Raw genomic sequence first — 19,398 nt, 5'->3', positions numbered from 1 at the left:
TTTAAATGAAAAGGCTGGGATTTTGGCTTAGTGTCAGACTGGATGTCTGGCATGTATAGAGCCTTAGGTTCAGTCCTCAGTACTGCAAATAAATAAAAGTCAATAAATTCAGTTAAGACTTTCTCTATGAAGGCTTTTGGTGTAGCTCAGAGGTAAATATAAGGATATCATTCCAATGAGTTTTAGTATTTTTTTTTCAGGTCCATTTTATTTTATTTTTGACTAATTTGTAGTTCATGTATCTTTGTTTAAACTAGGGTCATACAAAAATAATTTTTGTTATTTATAAAACTAAGCAATGCTTATCATCATTTTTTCCTAAAAGTACAGATTTCCACAAATAAAAGTAAACAAAGCCATTAAAACACATTGCTACCGTTTATCTTAAATTTTAAGTAATTTATGAATAGAAATATCTGGGATTTTGGGCTCTCTGTAGTTTTAATTTTGTATTATATTGCTAATATTAATATGCTATTACAAATTATAAGTAATCATTTTGTAAATTGTCTTCTTAAACAGACATGAAGTTATTCAAGACCTGGTTGAATCACTATTGACTTTTCCTCGGAGCCATTTTGTTGCCTACTTGCTTGTCTTTACCTTGGGCATTGAAGTACTGGTAAGTGCCTGACCAGGTGCTGCAGTTTTATGTTTCTGGCACTAAGTGACCTTACTCTTCATTCTCTTTGCAATCTATTACCAGGTGCTCAGTTTCTTCTACCGCTACATGTTGACAGCGGGACTGATTGTGTTTGCAGGCTGGCCGTTTCTCACTCAGCTGTGGACCCGAGCAAAGGTAGAAGTGGCAAGTAATTACTTTGCGTTGATATGTGTTTGACTCAAAGAATTGTTTATTTTTAAACAAAGGAGTGGAGTGCACACTCACATAAAGGACCCAGTCTTTTGAAAGGAAGGGCTGACATCTACTTTCTGTCTCTGATTTATACGTGTATTCCTGTCAGAATGAGCCAGAGATACAGAAAGCCTATAAAGACAGAGCTGGCTTGTTTGAAGTACTTGTGGAGCTTCTAGTCCCTAGAGAGGGAGAAGTCTTAGAGCAGCAGAGTGGCCCAGGAGTCCACACGCCAAGCTCCAGTCTGAGGAGTAGCCTCCTTCTACCCAGTGAACACAGCTCTTGTCTGGGGAAGTAGCAGTATGGAGACCCAATAGTATTCTAAAAGCCACAAGAAGTTGGGAGGGAATTTGACAAGGCATATGTATTAAAAATTTCAAACAATAAACCAACCCAAAACAGATAGTAAATATGATTCAAGGTGTCCTTATTTGTGATGATTGGTCTTAGCTGTGAGCTTGATGTGAGCTAAGAATCAAAGACAAACAAGCCTCTGGGAAAAATCTGTGAGGGTTTTTGTGAATTAAGTTAATCAAGGTGAAAAGTCCCACCTTAACTATTGGGACTTTTTTTTTTTTCTTTTAAAGGAAGCGGCAGAGTTGAGCAGCAACATTCATTCTGCTTCCTGACTGGTTGCAGTATGGTAGTCAAGTGCCTCAAGCTCCTTCTGGCTGTGATAACCTACTCCCCTGCTACCTACACTCCCCACCCCTGCCATGGTGGACAGGACTGTGGAACTATAAGAAAAAGCAAACCCTCCATCTGTCATACATTTTGTCATTACAAAAGTAACTAATACAATGTTAGGATCCAAATAAATTCAGCATAGTTTTTCTTTCAGTTTCAGCCATGTACTGTGTAAGATGCTAAAAACAGATTTCTATACCATATTTGTCTAAATACACTTTTTTTTTTCTTGATTGTAGATCACCTTCCTGAGTTGGGCTTTCTTCTCTTTGCTTCTGGCAGTGTTCCCACTGATGCCTGTTGTGGGTAGAAAGCCAAACCTGTCTCTAGTGTACGTACAATATTGTTTGCCATTTCAATAGAATTCTGTCTCTGTCTATCTGTCTCTCTGTCTCTCTGTCTCTCTGACTCTGACTCTCTGTGTGTGTGTGTGTGTGTGTGTGCCATATGTATGTGGATATCCATGAAGGCCATAAGAGGACGTGAGATCCCTTATATGGGGGCCACTTGAAATGGGTTCTGGAAACTGGACTAGTATTGTTTGGCTGCTGACCCATATCTCCAGCCCCAACACTATGACACTATACTAAACTTGGTAGTGCTGAGCTTAACATTACATGAATAAACTTGAAGTATTAATGTTGAATTACTAGTTATGATCTTAGCCTAACACCAGAGAGGCCTGGTCCCCCTGGAGATGCTACCAGACCTTCACAGGCAGTAAAATTGCACCAAACAGTAACTTAAAACTCACTCCTCCTACTCCTGGTTTAGATTTTCTTTATTTTGAATATTATAGAATCTGTAAAAATTTAGTTACATTGTGAAAGTGCTCTGTGTTCAAATGTTAGTTTTGAGTGTGCCCATAACCAAATGCCACTGAAAAATGAAAGTCTATCTTAATTGAATTAAAATTTTTCCATGAGAAAAAAGATCTGTATTTATTTTGAAAGTGTGCTTTTCTGTTTTGTTTTGTTTTGTTTTGTTTGCAGAACTAGGAATCAGCTCCAGGACCTTGCACTTGTTAGGCAGTATTTTTATGTTTAACCATTCAAATTGTATTAAAATTTTTTTCTTTATTCTTTAATATATTCCCAGTGTTAATGGCACATTTCCCCTCAGTCTGACCTAGACAAGAGTTTAAAATAATTAGTTTCCTTTGCTTTTAAGTTATGATACATAATCTACTGACACTTCCCCCATCCACCATGAGTGCCTGAGTGTGTGTGTCCATCCTTGTGTGTCTGTCTGTGTGTGCTCGACTAAATTACCTGTGTTTCATCTTGCTGTTGTTCTTTTACCTTTATTTTCTTTTTTGTTTTTTAAGTCAGAGTTTGCATACACAGTCTAGGCTGGCCTTAAACTCACTGTCCTGCCTCAGCCTTCTGAGTACTGGGATTTGTATTCCACACCTTTAAATCATGTAGTTGCTTTTGCTCTTTACTTCTTAGTGCTCTGGGCATTTCTAAAAGGGATTTTGCCTAACCTTTAATAGATGAGGGTGTATTTTTTTTTAACAGTACGAATAACTGAATATTCTTGTCTGTTAATTTAAGTAATTCTTTACTTTTCTTTGCTTGTTGGTTTTTCTGGCTTCTTACAACAACAACAACAAAAACTAGATCAGGAATTGTCGTAGGATCACAGTAAATAATCAGAGCCCAATAATTGTATTTAATTATAAGATCACACCATCTAAGCCATATTTCAACATTAAAGTATTACTAAGTCAAAATTTTGGAATTTTCATGAGGTAAACATAGCATGTGAGAAACAAAATTCAAATACTTGTATTTGTTTGTTTGCTTGTTTATTGTTTGATCGATGTAGGTTGCCCTGTGAGTTCTTCTGCTGTCTCTGTAAAGCCCTTTCCTATCTTTTAGCAGTCTTGCTCATGCAGTTCTGATATAGTTTGGGTGCAGATATTATAAAAGGAGAATATATTGCATAAATGATCTCTATAAAAATTGCCACTTGTATTTTCTATTAAAGACTGACTCAAAAAGCAAATAAGCCTGCTAAAATGTAAAAAATCAAATTTATGTTTTTGAAAATTATGGTCTTTCTATCTAAACTTGATTTAAATTGCTATTAATGTTAAATGCATGTTGGTTTCCTGTGATAATTTGCAATTTGTCTTATTCTTAGTTCATAGAGAATGTTCTATGTCCATTTGATCTCTCATAGCAGTTTCATTCTCTAGATTACAGAAACAGATGTGTGAAGCAAGAATAAAATAAGAAGACAGAAGATAGGTGGATAGTGTTACTGTTGGATTTCTGTGAGCCCAGTGTACTAAAGCAAAACTGTTGCCAATGAGTTAGTTAAAAGGAAAGAAACAAAGGCAGAAGTTGTCATCCTACATAGCTAGTCTCATGAGTTTTATTGCAATACATTTTAAAGTGTTGATGTTTTTTCTTATGACCTCAGAGATTATTTGAAGAATAAAAAAATGAACATCAGCCATGTTCTTGGCATATACCTAATCATGGTTTGCACTTTCTTGCTTCTCTAACACTCCTTTTGCCTTATTTCCTTTAATTTGAGTTCTAGATTGTATCTTGAACATACATTCAGTTATATTACTCAGATTTTTATGAAGAGCTAAAATTATTTACTATGACTTTAGTGACAATCTTCCTGACAGTCTAGAAAATGCGTTCAGCCACTTCACCATAGTATACAAAATGACATATACAATGCTGTGCTCCCCAACACTGTTGAGACCACTGCCCTACCTTCCAGCCAGGCCAGCTGAGGAGACACTGGGGTCTGGGATGGGAAGGAACTGCTTGGCCTGAGGAGTGCTTTGTCCTTTGTATGAAACCGTTTTCTCAGTGAGAATCTCTGTGGCAGATGCTTATATTCTCTGTATTTACTCAGTTCCATTTAAGAGCCATAGTAGTTGATGGATGAAAAAGAATAAATTAAACAAATAGGTAATAAGGTAAATATACTGAAAGAAATTATTGAATGTGGTTACAACTAGCACTGCCATGTGCTTGTCCTGCTATTTCCCATCATTCCTCTGCCAGCTTTACTACTTGATGATGATTAAACAAAATGCACGAGAGGTCTCCATTTGAGTACACTGCCTCATGTTTTTATATGCTGACTTTGGTATGCTTCTTTGGAAAAGTTTGAATGTGAATAATGTTTTGAAACAGAATGGGTGCTGGATTCCTGGTTCTTCTGCTGTCGCTGGCTGTTGTAACAACTCTCAGAAAAAGAAACATTAAATTGGTAAAGGACGAGCTGTTGGTACTTCTGTTACAGGTCAGTTGAAATTTTTCTATAGTATATCATACTAGCCATAGAGTAAAATGTATGTTAGTGTTATACTCTGTTACATTCCTGTATTCCTGTCACTCAAGACTGTCACTAGAGAAGTAGAGAAGTAAGTTTTCTTTTTAAGGTAGTACACAGAAGTATGTTTAAAATAGCAAAGGGTCAGCAAGAGTAATGAGTGATGTCAAGAAATCCGCAGTTAAGGTGACCTTAGGATTTAGAACAAATAAGAGAGGAAAGTGTATCTTCTGCACTGAGATCTTGTAGTCCTCAGATACACCAAGCTGCTTTGACATGGCAGCTTCTGGGAAGGTTGACACAGGGCAGCAAGTGATAGATGGCCTGGGAGATAGGCTTGCATTGGTTGCTGACTGTGGTGTTTTAAAGTTAGTGCCCAGCTATTGTGTTAACAGGATGTACAGTTTCCAGTAATTGAACTCCAGTTTTTTTCTTAATGTCAGTGTAGCAAATATTTAACAGGGTTGTGAAAGTTATAGATTATATAGTAATCATATTTTATAAAATGATATCTTTTTATGTATAAGAATAGAAAGCACTTTCATTTTCTTTTTTTAATTTAATTTTATTTGTAATTCATTTTTTACACTCCATATTTCATTCCCCACCCCTCCCCATCCACCCTCTGATTGTTCCACATCCCACACCTCCTCCCCACCACACCCTGTCTCCATGTGGATGCCCCCACCCCCCATCCCACCTGACCTCTAAGCTTCCTAGGGCCTCCAGTCTCTTGAATGAAAACAGACCTGGAAAAGTCCTCTACTATATGTGTGTTGGGGGCCTCATATCAGCTGGTGTGTGCTGTTTGTTTGGTGGTCCAGTGTTTGAAAGATCTCGGGGGTCCAGATTGATTAAGACTGCTGGTCCTCCTCCATAATTGCCCTTCTCAGCTTCTTTCAGCCACCCCTAATCCAAAAACAGGAGTCAGCTGCTTCTGTTGACTGGTTGGGTGTAAATATCTGCATCTGACTCTTTCAGCTGCTTGGGTCTTTTGGAGGGCGGTCATGATAGATCCCTTTTTGTGAGCGTTCCATAGCCTCAGTAATAGTGTCAGACCTTAGGACCTCCCCTTGAGCTGGATCCCGCTGGGCCTGTCGCTGGACCTTCTTTTCTTTTCAGTTTCCAAGACAGTATTTCTCTATGAACCCCTGGCTGTCTGAGAACTCATTCTGTAGACCTAGCTAGCTTCATACTCAAGAGATCTGCTTGCCTCTGCCTCCTGAGTTCTGGAATTAAAGGCGTAAGCCACCACTGCACAGCTTAGAAAGCATTTTTTTTTCAATAGGATAATAGTCATTCTTTAATTTTTATATTTTCAACAATAGGTTTTATCTTTTAAGATTTAAAATTTTATTTGTTGGGCTGGAGAGATGGTTCAGTGGTTAAGATCACTGACTGTTCTTAAAAGGTCCTGAGTTCAATTCCCGGGAACCACATGGTAACTCACAACCATCTGTGATGGAATCTGATGCCCTCTTCTGGTGTGTCTGAAGATAGCAACAGTGTACTCACATATATAAAATAAATAAATCTTTTTAAAAATGTAGTTGTTTTTATTATAAATTTTCCTTATTCTTGAGAATTTCATACTTATAAACAATAAAATATATCAACCCCTATTTCCTCTGTCAACTACTCTCATGTACCCATTAATATGTTTCCTCTTCAGATTTATGCCATTTTTTTATTGCATATTTTAAACATGCATATACTGTGCTTTGGTCAAATCCATTCCTCTTTCCCTCCCCTCCAGTTCCTACTCTTTGCCCCAATACTGACCCTTCCCAACTTCATGTGCTTTCTCTTTAAACCCACTGAATCTACTTTGTGCTACCTATACATGACTATTTCCCTGAAGAAAACTATCATCTAGAAGCCAGTAACTTCTCTGATAGGGGTGAGGCTTTATGTGCTCCCCACCCCGTCTGTACTGGGCTTTTGGCTCCTTTATCTTCTGCAGGTCTGTGCATGCAGTGCAGTCACAGCTGCTGTGAGTTTCTGTAGGCAGTAGTTTTCAGCACAATTAACTGTACCAGGGATGTGCTCTATCTTGTCAAGGAAACCAAGTCCAAGCAGAAAGTGGTTGGTTACTCCCATAATTGTGCAGCTATTGTACCAGTGGGCCTACCCTGCCAGTCCTGTCATTATTGTAGCTGGAAGGGTTCACAGCTGCGTAAGGCTGTTGATTATTTTTCTTCACCAGTAACATGCATAGCACCTTTCCGCACTATGAAAGCTTCCAGGTTGATACCATCTTAGTTTCTCCTTGTTTGATGAATCAGGCATGTGGTGTCTTCAGCAGAAATCTTGCTATCAAGCTTTGGAGGGTAACCGGGAACAACGGCAATAGCCTATAATGCTATTGAGAGGGGTCTTTGGGATCACACTGGCTAACAACTTGATTGGCCTGCTATGACCCCTTACTGGTTTCCTGTCATCTATTGGTTCTCTAATTTAAACATATATATCTAAAGGATCAAATCTGTTGTTCAAATACAGGAGAGAACAGTGTTTGTCTTTCTGGGTTTGAGGCATCTTACTCAGAATGATTATTTTTACTTCCATCCATTTACCCATGAACTTCTTTACTTCATTTCACTTGACAGTTGAATAATATTCCACTGTGTAGATGTACTGCTAAGTCCATCTAGTTCTGCCCATACATGCATGGATGTGAGGCCATCCACTGGAACATGGGAAGCCAACCAGTGGGAACACCCTCAAAAAGAATGATTCTCCCTCTTCCACAGCTATCCACTTGCAATATCTCCTCATTTAGGGGTGATGCCTGGAGAGTACTGCCCCCATGTATGCTGGAATATTGTCTGGTTTGCTCATGTGCATAGCAATGTGAGTTCATGTGCACAACAGCCATGGCCAGTCAAGCTGAGTTGTGAAACTTTTTTTGACCCATTCATCTGTTAATACCCATACAGGTTAGTTCTGTTATTATGGCAGCTAGTTAATCCTAGCTATTGTGAATAGAGTAGCAGTGAGCATGGGTATACAAGTGACTTTGTGGTAGAATATAAGGTACTCTAGGTGTTTGCCCAGGAGAGATACAGCCATGTCATATATCAGTTCTGCTTCTAGTTTTTGAGAAACATCTAGACTGATAGCCATAGTGTATGCACAAGTTTACACTGCCACCAACATGAGTTCCCTTCTTACAACTTCCACACCAGCTCTTCCAACCCTTTCTTATGGATAACCATATCTAGAGCTCTACTAAACCACATGAGTCTTCTTAAAAAGTTCTCTTAGGACAAAACACTATAATTTATTTCGAGTAGTGTGAAATAGAAATATAACCATGCTTAAAAGATACAGTGAGTTATGTTCACTCTTGGAGAGCAACAGTGAACCCATAAGAAGAGAAGAAATTGGGCTGGAGAGATGGCTCAGTGGTTAAGAGCACTGACTGCTCTTCCAGAAGTCCTGAGTTCAATTACCAGCAACCACATGGTGGCTCATAACCATCTGTAATGAGGTCTGATGCCTTCTTCTAGTGTGTCTGAAGACAACTTCAGTGTACTCATATAAATAAAATAAATAAATTTTTTTAAAAAAAGGCGAAATCCTTTGTAGGAACATATGCTTCATTGTAAATAGCACAGTGCCTTTCCTCTAAAACTGGTGTAGTTTTGACAGAATCCACCCACAGTAATGAGAGCTTTGACAACAATGTGTGTTTCCGATTCTCACTCCAGAGGACTGAAGAATATTATGCTTAAATTCTTACATATTTTGTTAGAAATACCCCTGAATATTGTGTAACTCCATTACAAAGTTCTTTCTTGCATTATCTTTAGTAATTTGCATTAATTTCTGTTCTGCCTGACATACTTTATTGATCCCAAGGCATACATTTTCCCCCAATTTTGGCATCTCTTAATTGAGAAAATGTCTTATAATAGAAAGGATCCTGGGAGTGTATCATAGCTTTATTCACAGAAATGTTTGGTCTTAATCTGTTCACCAAAAAGACAAAATACAGTAATCTTTAGGATTTGCTAATGTGATCACTGATCTAAACTCTGAGAGCTTACTTTTTCTGTAGTCACACTTTAGCTCATTTCTTTAAAATGGTAATTAATCCACTATTGATCAGGGATCAATAGTCACTTTTCTATACAGCTGGATATTTTTGGTTTTCATGCACAAGAATGTTCAAGTCTCACATGTCAGCACAAAAGGAGACAACACAGAAAATAAAAAGGAAAGAGTATATTGCAATAAAGTAGTTTCTTATGAAAGCAGCATTCAACTTGACAGTAACTACACTGAACCAACCATACAGTAATTACAGTGAACATTTATACTGTCTCAGTTTCCACGGCCTGGTAAATATACAGACCACAATTGTATTGAATAAGTAAATATACAAATAGTACTGTGCAGAGGAACAGAGGTGGGAAAGGCACTAGTCTATATACTCCTATCTGTTTGAATAATGTAAGAAACCTTCAACATATGTAACAGATACTTGTACATAGAACCTCTAATGAGTTATGCCATAGCACTCTTGATAGTGTGTATGCCTCATGTTACCCTTAGGCAGGTCTTTGGCTTAGCAAAGCAGTACTAACATGTAGCTCTGGAGCACAAGAAGGCAGCCTGGTGTGATTCCAATATTTCAGCTACATTCCACTTTTTCTCAGCACTGCCTAAGCATCTTAGAAGTGTGTCACTTTCCCTGCCTTCCCTTTGCTAAGCTGGTTTGTGTTTTCAGATGCTGAGTACAGTGGTCTCTATGTATGTGGTGTATAGCACCCACCACAGTCTGTTAAAGAAAGAAGGCCTGCCTCTTATGAATCAGATTGTGAGCTGGGCAACATTAGGTAAGTGGCCACTCAAAACAAATTGGAAAATTTGACCTCCAGTCACTTTTCTTAATGATTATTTATGTTTCCCTTTCCAAAACCAACATTGACTAGATATTTCTCAGCATGATGCATATTTTATAAAGCCACAAAGGTGTTTCCAATCATGTTTCTCTGTATGGCACCCTTATTTAAGAATGTTAGATTTGGGGATAGTGAAACAGCACCACAGTTAAGTGCTTACTACTTTCTCAAAGGATATTGTTTGAGCTTCTGACACTCACATGGTAGTTCACATCTGCCTCAGGAGTGAACACATAGGGAAGGAAGAAAAGTCTTAAGGATAATATAGAAATGGAATTACTTGTACTTTTTGCCCACAGTATTGCAAGTTCCTTTGCAGAGGCAGGAGTATCTCCCTGAGTTCCCCACCAGCCAGGTCTACATACTATCTCAAACGGAGCAAAAGAAAACAAACAAAAACAAAAGCAAAACAGCACCCTTGACCAGGAGCGGCTGTGCATGCCTTTGATACTGGGGAGGAAGAGGCTGGTGTATCTCTTAAGTTCAAGGTCAACCTACTCTATACAGGGAGATGCAGACTAGCCAGGGATACATAGTGAGACCCTGTCTGAAAAAGGGAGAGGGGGTGAGGGAGAAGAGAGGACCTTTGTTTGTTAAGCTATATTGTAGCTCTAGTCCTGTTATCTTAGGTTGTAGTAGAATGCATATGCATGCTAGATAAGAATTCCTATCCTACCCCTGCCTGCAATTTGGTTATCCTATAAAGGGTTTTTTGTGTGTCTGTATTGATCACATTTTCATTTTGAAACAGTAGAAAAGAAATTTACAGTTAGAATCAATCAAACTACATGAATATTTCCCTGAGAATACTTTAAGAAGTTACTTCCTCAGTTGAGAATTCTTTGTTTAGCTCTGTACCCCATTTTTTAATACGGTTATTTGGTTTTCTGGAGTCGAACTTCTTGAGTTCTTTATATATATTGGATATTAGCCCCCTATCAGATTTAGGATTAGTAAAGATCTTTTCCCAACCAGTTTGTTGCCTTTTGGTCTTATTGACAGTGTCCTTTGCCTTACAGAAGCTTTGCAATATTATGACGCCCCATTTGTCAATTCTTGATCTTACAGCATAAGCCATTGTTCTGTTCAGGAATTTTTCCCCTTCCCCACTTTCTCCTCTATAAGTTTCAGTGTCTCTGGTTTTATGGGGAGTTCTTTGATCCACTTAGATCTGAGCTTTGTACAGGAGATAAGTATGGATCAATTTGCATTCTTCTACATGCTAACCGCCAGTTGAGCCAGCACCATTTTTGAAGATGCTGTCTTCTTTCCACTGGATGGTTTTAGCTCCTTTGTCAAAGATCAAGTGATCATATGTATGTGGATTCATTTCTGGGTCTTCAATTCTGTTCCATTGATCTACCTGCCTATCACTGTACCAGTACCATGCAGTTTTTATAACAATTGCTCTATAGTACAACTTGAGGTCAGGGATGGTGATTCCACCAGAAGTTCTTTTATTGTTGAGAATAGTTTTTGCTATCCTAGGTTTTTTGTTATTCTAGAGGAATTTGCAAATTGCCCATTCTAAATGGCTGAGAAGCACCTAAAAAATGTTCAACATCCTTAATCATCAGGGAAATGCAAATCAAAACAACCCTGAGATTCCACCTCACACCAGTCAAAATGGCTAAGATCAAAAACTCAGGTGACAGCTGATGCCAGTGAGGATGTGGAGAAAGAGGAACACTCCACCATTGCTGGTGGGACTGCAAGCTGGTACAACCACTCTGGAAATCAGTTTGGCCATTCCTCAGAAAATTGGACAAGTTCTACTCCTGGGCATATACTCAGAAGATGCCCCAACATGTAATAAGGACACATGTTCCACTATGTTCATAGCAGCCTTACTTATAATAGCCAGAAGCTGGAAAGAACTCAGATGTCCTTCAACAGAGGAATGGATACAGACAATATGGTCCATTTACACAATGGAGTACTACTCAGCTATTAAAAACAATGAATTTATGAAATTCTTAGACAAATGGATGGATCTGGAGTATATCATCCTAAGTGAGGTCACCCAGTCACAAAAGAGCACACATGTATGCACTCACTGATAAATGGATATTAGCCCAGAAGCTCAGAATCCTTCCTAGAAGGGGGAACCAAATACCCATGGAAGGAGTTTCAGAGACAAAGTTTGGAGCAGAGACTGAAGGAATGACCATCCAGAGACTGCCACATTTGGGGATCCATCCCATAAACAACCACTAAACCCAGACACTATTGCAGATACCAACAAGAGCCTTATAACAGGAGCCTGATATAGCTGGCTCCTGAGAGGCTCTGCCAGTACCTGGCAAATACAGAAGTGGATGCTCACAGTCATCCATTGGATGGAGCACAGGGACACTAATGAAGGACTCTGAAGCCCCATAGGAGGAACATCAATATGAACTAACCAGAACACCCAGAGCTCCTTGGGACTAAACCACCAATCAAAGAAAACACATGGTGGGACTGTGGCTCTAGCTGGATATGTAGTAGAGGTGGCCTAGTCGGTCATCGGTGGAAGGAGAGGCCCTAGGTCCTGTGAAGGTTCTATGCCCCAGTATAGGGGCATGCTAGGGCCAGGAATGGGAGTGGGTGGGTTGGGGAGCAGGGGGAGGGAGGAGTGGATAGGTGATTTTCGGAGGGGAAACTAGGAAAGGGGATAACATTTGAAATGTAAATAAAGAAAATATCTAATTTAAAAGAAGTTACTTCCTTAGCATTGGTAGAGTTAGGTATTAGCTTCAAGATTTCTATCAAGTAGTATGATGCATGTAAGAACAACTCAGAGAAAGTCTTCAGTGTTTCTAAAGATCTACCCTCAACACTGATGCACCATGGTGTGGCTACAGCAGGCATATTTTGCTTAAATTCATAAATGTCCAATTAAATAATATATTAATATGTTTATGTCACTTAGAATGGAGGCTCTTAATTTCTCTTTAATACGTTATTATTACTTCAGACAAAAATAAAACCAAGATGAAATATTCAATTTTGAAATATTGGTTTCATTTTTAACTGGCTTTTGTTCAGGGTGTAGCTCAGTGATACAGCACTTGCCCAGTGTGCCTGAGGCATTGAATTTTGGAGAGAGAGAAAGAGTGAGAGAGGGAGAGAGGGAGGGAGGGAGAGAGAGAGAGAGAGAGAGAGAGAGAGAGAGAGAGAGAGAGAGAGAGAGAGAGAATCCACAAACAACCAAGAAATGCATCTGACCTGACTTAAAATAAGAAACATTGCAAATTATTTCTTACAGTTAGAATATATATCAGATAATAGCATTATTGACCTACCTACACACCTCAACTAAGGCTTTACAAGTCGGACTTGCAGAGCTTTGAATCTTGCAGGAATTTATAGCTTTAATTAAAATCATCTGTATATTTAGCTTTCTTTAGAAGATACTGATTACTTAGAAAGATAACAGCTAATATTTAGGTGAATTGCAGTTAACAGTAAAGGCAAGTTTTCTTGAATGTCATCCTATTAACATATGTATAAAGGTCTTCTTAGATGGATTAATAAACCTGACACCCCCCCCCCCCCCCCCCCCCCCCCAAAAAAAAGAAAAGAAGCAGTGAGTGAATCTGGAAAGCTTTGTCCAAGTTTCCTACTCTGGAGCACCTGGGATGTTAGGCAGTTGTGCATAGTAGCTCTCTGAAATAAACAAAATGAGTTTGTGTTTGCTGTTGCTGCCCCTTTTCATCACCTTGTCCAACCTGAGGGAGCTGGTTCTCTAGGGTCATGTCTCCACTCTGACCTATGTAAAGTCATTCTCTCCTGCTTCTATTATATCAGGTAGCACACTACAACTCTAGTTGTCAACTTCTCAGCTAATAGGCATAATCTATTTCTATGGACTATGTTGTCTTTAAACTAGGACATAAATGTCTGAGAGACAAGTTGCTGAGTGTAAAGTAATACACCTTATTTCATTAGAAAATAATAAATTTTTCATTTAGGAGTTAATACAAGTATAGTGATTTAGTTTGAATAAAATTGAGAAAACTTGAATTATTTAACCCACAATATAATTAAAATAAAGTGTAATTTTAGTTAAGAAACCTTGGTGTGACTCTAACCAAGCAAGTGAAAGATCTGTATGACAAGAACTTCAAGTCTTTGAAGAAAGACTCAAAGATCTCAGAAGATGGAAATGTCTCCCATGCTCATGGATTGGCAGGATTAAAATAGTAAAAATGGCCATCTTGACAAAAGCATCTACAGATTCAGTGCAATCCCCATCAGAATTCCAACTCAATTCTTCATAGAGTTAGAAAGAGTAATTCTCAGATTCAGTTGAAATAACAAAAAACCCAGGATAGGAAAAACTATTCTCAACAATAAAAGAACTTCTGGGGGAATCACTATTCCTGACCTCAAGCTTGTATTGTATTACAGAACAATAGTGATTAAAAAAAAGAAATAAACAAACAAACAAAACCCATATGGTATTGTTACAGAGACAGGCAGGTAGATCAGTGGAATAGAACTGAAGACCCAGAAATGAACCCTCACACCTATGGTCACTTGCTCTTTGACAAAGGAGCTAAAACCATCCAGTGGAAAAAAAGAGCATTTTCTCTCTCTTTTTTTTTAATCTTTTGAAAGTGAAAAATACAACATAAACCAAATGTTTTTATTAACCACAAACAAGGAAAAAAAACAATGTTACGTAAATAGCCCGTTTATTGCAGGCTAAGCAAGTCTCCAATGGTAGGGCTTCTACTGGTCTTTCAGTTCCTTAAGTCTTCAGACTTCACTGTGAGTGCAGAGGTGGTGTTGTAGGTCCAGGGCCCACCGGCCACTGTTTTCATGCAGGAACCACAGTGCCAGATGCCGACGGCTCGTCTCTTCATCTTGGTCTTGCCACAGAAGGAGCAAGTGTACTTGGCGTGCTGGCTGATTTCAGTTTTCTTCACCATTTTCCGGAGGGAGGCACCATAGCAGATCCCGTACTTCCTGAAGATTCTTGTTGTGTTTAGCCATGTCACCAGAACCAAAGCCCAAGCCCGAAGAGGAAAAGACAGCGTTTTCAACAAATGGTGCTGGTTCAACTGGCAGTCAGCATGTTAGAAGAATGCAAATTGACCCATTCTTATCTCCTTGTACAAAGCTCAAGTTCAAGTGGATCAAGGACCTCCACATGAAACCAGATACACTTAATTTAATAGAAGAGAAAGTGAGGAAAAGTCTAGAACACATGGGCACAGGGGAAAATTTCCTGAACAGAATACCAGTGGCTTATGCTCTAAGATTAAGAATCAACAAATGGGACCTCATAAAATTGCAAAGCTTCTGTAAGGCAAAGAACAGTGTCAATTGGACAAAATGGCAGCCAACAGATTGGGAAAAGATCATTATCAATCCTACATCCAATAGAGGGCTAATATCCAATATAGACTCCAGAGAAGCAAATAACCCTATTAAAAATGGGGTACAGAGCTAAACAAAATTCTCAACTGAGGAATGTCAAATGGCTAAGAATCACCTAAAGAAAGGATCAACATCCTTAGTCATCAGGGAAATGAAAATCAAAACAACCCTGAGCTTTCACCTCACACCAGTCAGAATGGCTAAGATCAAAAATTCAGGTGACAGCAGATGCTGGTGAGGATGTGGAGAAAGAGGAACACTCCAGCATTGCTGGTGGGATTGCAAGCTGGTACAACCACTCTAGAAATCAGTCAAAAAATTGGACATAGTACTGCCTGAGGACCCAGCTTTACCACCCCTGGGCATATACCCAAAAGATTCTCCAACATATAACGAGGACATATGCTCCACTATGTTCATAGCAGCCTTATTTATAATAGCAGAAGCTGGAAAGAACTCAGATGTCCTTCAACAGAGGAATAGATATAGACAATGGGGTCCATTTACACAATGGAGTACTACTCAGCTATTAAAAACAATGAATTCTGCAGAGTATCATCCTGAGTAGGGCAACCCAATCACAAAAGAACACACATGGTATGCCCTCACTGATAAGTGGCTATTAGCCCACAAGCTTGGAATAACCAACAGACAATTCACAGACTACATGAAGCTCAAGAAGAAGGGAGACCAAAGTGTGGATGCTTCAGTCTTTCTTAGAAGGGGGAACAGAATACTCATGGGCGGAAATACAGAGACAAAGTGTGGAGCAGAGTTTGAAGGAAAGGCCATCCAGAGACTGCCACAACTGGGGATTCATCCCATAAACAGACACTAAACCCGGACACTATTGTGGATGCCAACAAGTACTTGCTGACAGGAGCCTGATATAGCTGTCTCCTGAGAGGCTCTGCTAGAGCCTGAAATACAGAGGTGGATGCTGTCAGCCAAACATGGGACAGAGCACAGGTTCCCCAGTGGAGGAGTTAGAGAAAGGCTTGAAGGAGCTGAAGGGGTTTGCAATCCTATAGGAAGAACAACAATATCAGCCATCCAGACCCCCCAGAGCACCCAGGGACTAAACCACCAACCAGAGATTATACATAATGTGACCCCATGGATCCAGCTGCATATGTAGCAGAGGATAGCCTTGTCTGGCATCAGTGGGAAGAGAGGCCCGTGGTCTTGTGAAGGCTTGACGCCCCAGTGTAGCGGAATGCCAGGGTGGGGAGACAGGAGTAGGCCGGTGAGGGAGTGCTCTCTCAAAATCGGGAGGAGGGTTGGAATAGGGGGTTTTGGGAGAGGAAACCAGGAAAGGGGATAACATTTGAAATGTAAATAAATAAAATATCCAATAAAAAAAAATGTCAGTGTTTTGGTTTTCTTAGAGAAAGCTCTGGCTTTTGTTACAGATCACACAGATGCTAAGTTACATAATTGGTGGTCAGTTGCTTTGGTCTGCAGAACTGATTCAGCACTTGTTCTGTTTTCTTGCAGCCTCTTCTCTGGTGGTACCACTCCTGAGCTCCACAGCGCTCTCTCAGCGACTGGCCAGCATACTTCTTTCCCTGATGTCGACCTACTTGCTCCTAAGCACCGGGTATAAACTTTTTTCTAGTTAATTTCTCTCTCTCTCTCTCTCTCTCTCTCTCTCTCTCTCAATCTCTCTCTCTCTCTCTCTCTCTGAGAATTTCATGAGTATGGTATTTCCATTATTTCTATACCTTCCTTCCCATCCCCAACTCGCTCACCCTCAAGTTCATGACTTCTATAATTATTATTGTTATAAATATATATGTGTAAATGTCTCTTAAAATATAATTTCAAAATATAGTTGCAAATTTAAATAGTAAATTGACTTTTCTTCTTTTTCTTCTTTAGTAGTTAAGCTTGGAAATGAGAACGTTCTCTAAATCTTGAAGGATAAATTATAAATATATTCTATTCTATATGTGAGTAGATAACTTGGTCAATAAGTTGCTTTATTTTTCTCATCACTTTCATATCACTGTCTGTCATCTACTTTTACTTGGAGTTGCTAAAGTTTTATTTAATTATAGTGTTAGGAAATCCTGATGTATTGTGCAGAATTTTAGGTCTTAAAGAGATTTTAAGAAGGATGTTTGTTGTTGTTGCATTCTTTTAATGCATTTTTGCATAGTGCTGTGATCTCTCTCCCATTAAATAGCTGAATAGCTAGAAATAAAACAAATTTATCTTCAACACAGAATAGCATCAATACTTCCTTCACTTTACTTTACTTAAAAAGATAAGGAACATATTCATTCCAAGGCAAGAATCTAGCAGACAAGTAAACAAATAATTTTTGAAATAAATTAAACAAATTGTGTGTTCACAGTTTAACACTTAGTTAAAAGCTTACATCTATAACAGCTCTTATCATCTGAACTTAAAAGGTTTGGGCAATTAGTGTGATCTTCCCTTTGTCATAACAATAGACTTCAGCTCTGGCACATGAGATTCTTTACCTTCCTAGTGGCAGAGCTATCTTGTGACACTGATGCTATTGGGGTGTAGGTAACTGCTTTTCCAGTTATGATCTCATCCTTCTTGTTCATTATTGGTATTAGTAATGTTGAGTTTCCTGTGTCTAAAAGATCACAGTGCCCAGTGTGGTTTTTTCAGAGTGTGTGACTGGGTATAGTATTAAAACTTCCTTTAAAAAAACAGTCTTAATTGTGTGTTAGTGCATGCAGGTGGATATGTAAGGGAAGGCATTATGACACCTTATAAAGCTTGGGAAGTTCTCTCACAATTCTGACCATAGTAAACTGTTGGGTGAGCAGAGCTGGCAGCAGATCTCAGGTAAAGCTGCTCAAGATCCTGAAGTGCACTTCTTGTCTAGGTGCTTTCCCATTCCATGGAGCAAGCAGTTCAGGCTCACTCGTTCATCTCCCCACCTCCCACACCCTAATCACTGACACGGTGTTTACAAGTGATCATTCCAGGGCTACAGTGCGAAATACCACCACAGTAGTTTCTGGGTACAAAGCAAGCAGAGTTTGACTTTAAAAAAAATATATACCCATAGAGTAGTTTAAAGCACTGGTTCTCAACCCGTGGATCACAACCCCTTTGGGAGAGTGTGACCATTTGTTGGGGTTGCATATCAGATATCCTGCATATCAGATATTTATATTATTATTATTTATGACATTAGCAAAATTAGAATTATGAAGTAGCAACAAAAGTAATTTTATGGTCACTACAACATGACGAACTGTATTAAAGGGTCACAGTGTTAGGAAGGTTAAGAACCACTGCTCTAAAGCATGAGAAGGTAGATAAGAGCCAGTGTCCAGTATAGACCAGTGTGGCTTCTGAAGATAACAACTATTGCCAACTACAATAGGCTATTCAAAGCTGGAGGACTCTGTACTTTGCTCAATGTAGCTCGTTTGTGTCTTTGTTCCTTGAAAAAAATTATTCCTTTAATACATTTTAAAATGTGCTTTAATTTGAGGTGTAACTTGGGTGGAACGCTTGTCCAATATGTGCTAGGCCTCAACACCACCAAAAGAAAAAGACAAAAGTCTTCACTTCAACTTGTTTATTATTAGTTTAATATACATTTTTTATTTTTGTTCTTATGTGCATTGAAATTAAGATAATTCTCTTAATAAAAGAAACTTGAGAGTATTTCCAAAAAAGTTAAAAAATTTGTTTTTGTTGTAAATTGAAATTCTCTGGGGCTGGATTGATGGCTCAGCAGTTAAGAGTGCATGACAAGACTTTGGTTCCCAGCATCAACATTATGGGTGCTCACAGCTGTTCTTACCTCTGTTCTGCCCTCCTCTGGCCTCTGAGGGAACTTGGATAGATGACCACAAACTGGCATGAAAACACAAGCATATAAAAAGAAAACAGTGTAAACTAGTAAACTCAGAGATCTGCCTGACTCTGCATTAAGTGCTTAGATTAAAGGCATGTGCAATTAAATTAGAATTGAAATTTTCTTACCAAGTAGATTTAAACAAAGAATCTGACATTGATTTGGCATGAACCCTGAAACATTACTTTGAAAATCAGTAAAGACCATTTTATAGTTTCCCTGTTGACATTGAAGGGAAGAATTCTTGCTGTCCCCCTACCCCACCGCCAAGACACACACACTAAACTCACTGTATAGTTCTTAATTCTTCTTGCTTTGGGCTCTGGAGTACTGACACTCCAGGCATGTCACCAGGTCCAGTTTGTCATTTGAATTTGAATTTTATTTAATGGTTTTTCTTTTTTTTTTTTTTTTTT

The 19,398-nt window shown here is 38.8% G+C and overlaps 1 protein-coding gene across 2 annotated transcripts in view; it reads left to right on the top strand.

Moving 5' to 3' along the window:
- Positions 1-19,398, top strand: part of Pign (phosphatidylinositol glycan anchor biosynthesis class N) — a 127,880-nt gene that overhangs the window by 64,128 nt on the left and 44,354 nt on the right. For both annotated transcript variants that reach the window (XM_021156326.2, XM_021156318.2), the window contains exons 18-23: positions 523-622; positions 707-799; positions 1,783-1,874; positions 4,711-4,819; positions 9,585-9,693; positions 16,627-16,729. In XM_021156326.2, the coding sequence (XP_021011985.1) occupies positions 523-622; positions 707-799; positions 1,783-1,874; positions 4,711-4,819; positions 9,585-9,693; positions 16,627-16,729 (606 nt within the window). The remainder of the gene's footprint in view (positions 1-522; positions 623-706; positions 800-1,782; positions 1,875-4,710; positions 4,820-9,584; positions 9,694-16,626; positions 16,730-19,398) is intronic.

The sequence above is a fragment of the Mus caroli genome, chromosome 1 (assembly GCF_900094665.2).
Source record: "Mus caroli chromosome 1, CAROLI_EIJ_v1.1, whole genome shotgun sequence".
NCBI classification, from domain to species: domain Eukaryota; kingdom Metazoa; phylum Chordata; class Mammalia; order Rodentia; family Muridae; genus Mus; species Mus caroli.
The sequence above is the reverse complement of the archived record's forward strand: the minus strand, read 5'-3'. Positions and strand labels throughout refer to the sequence as shown.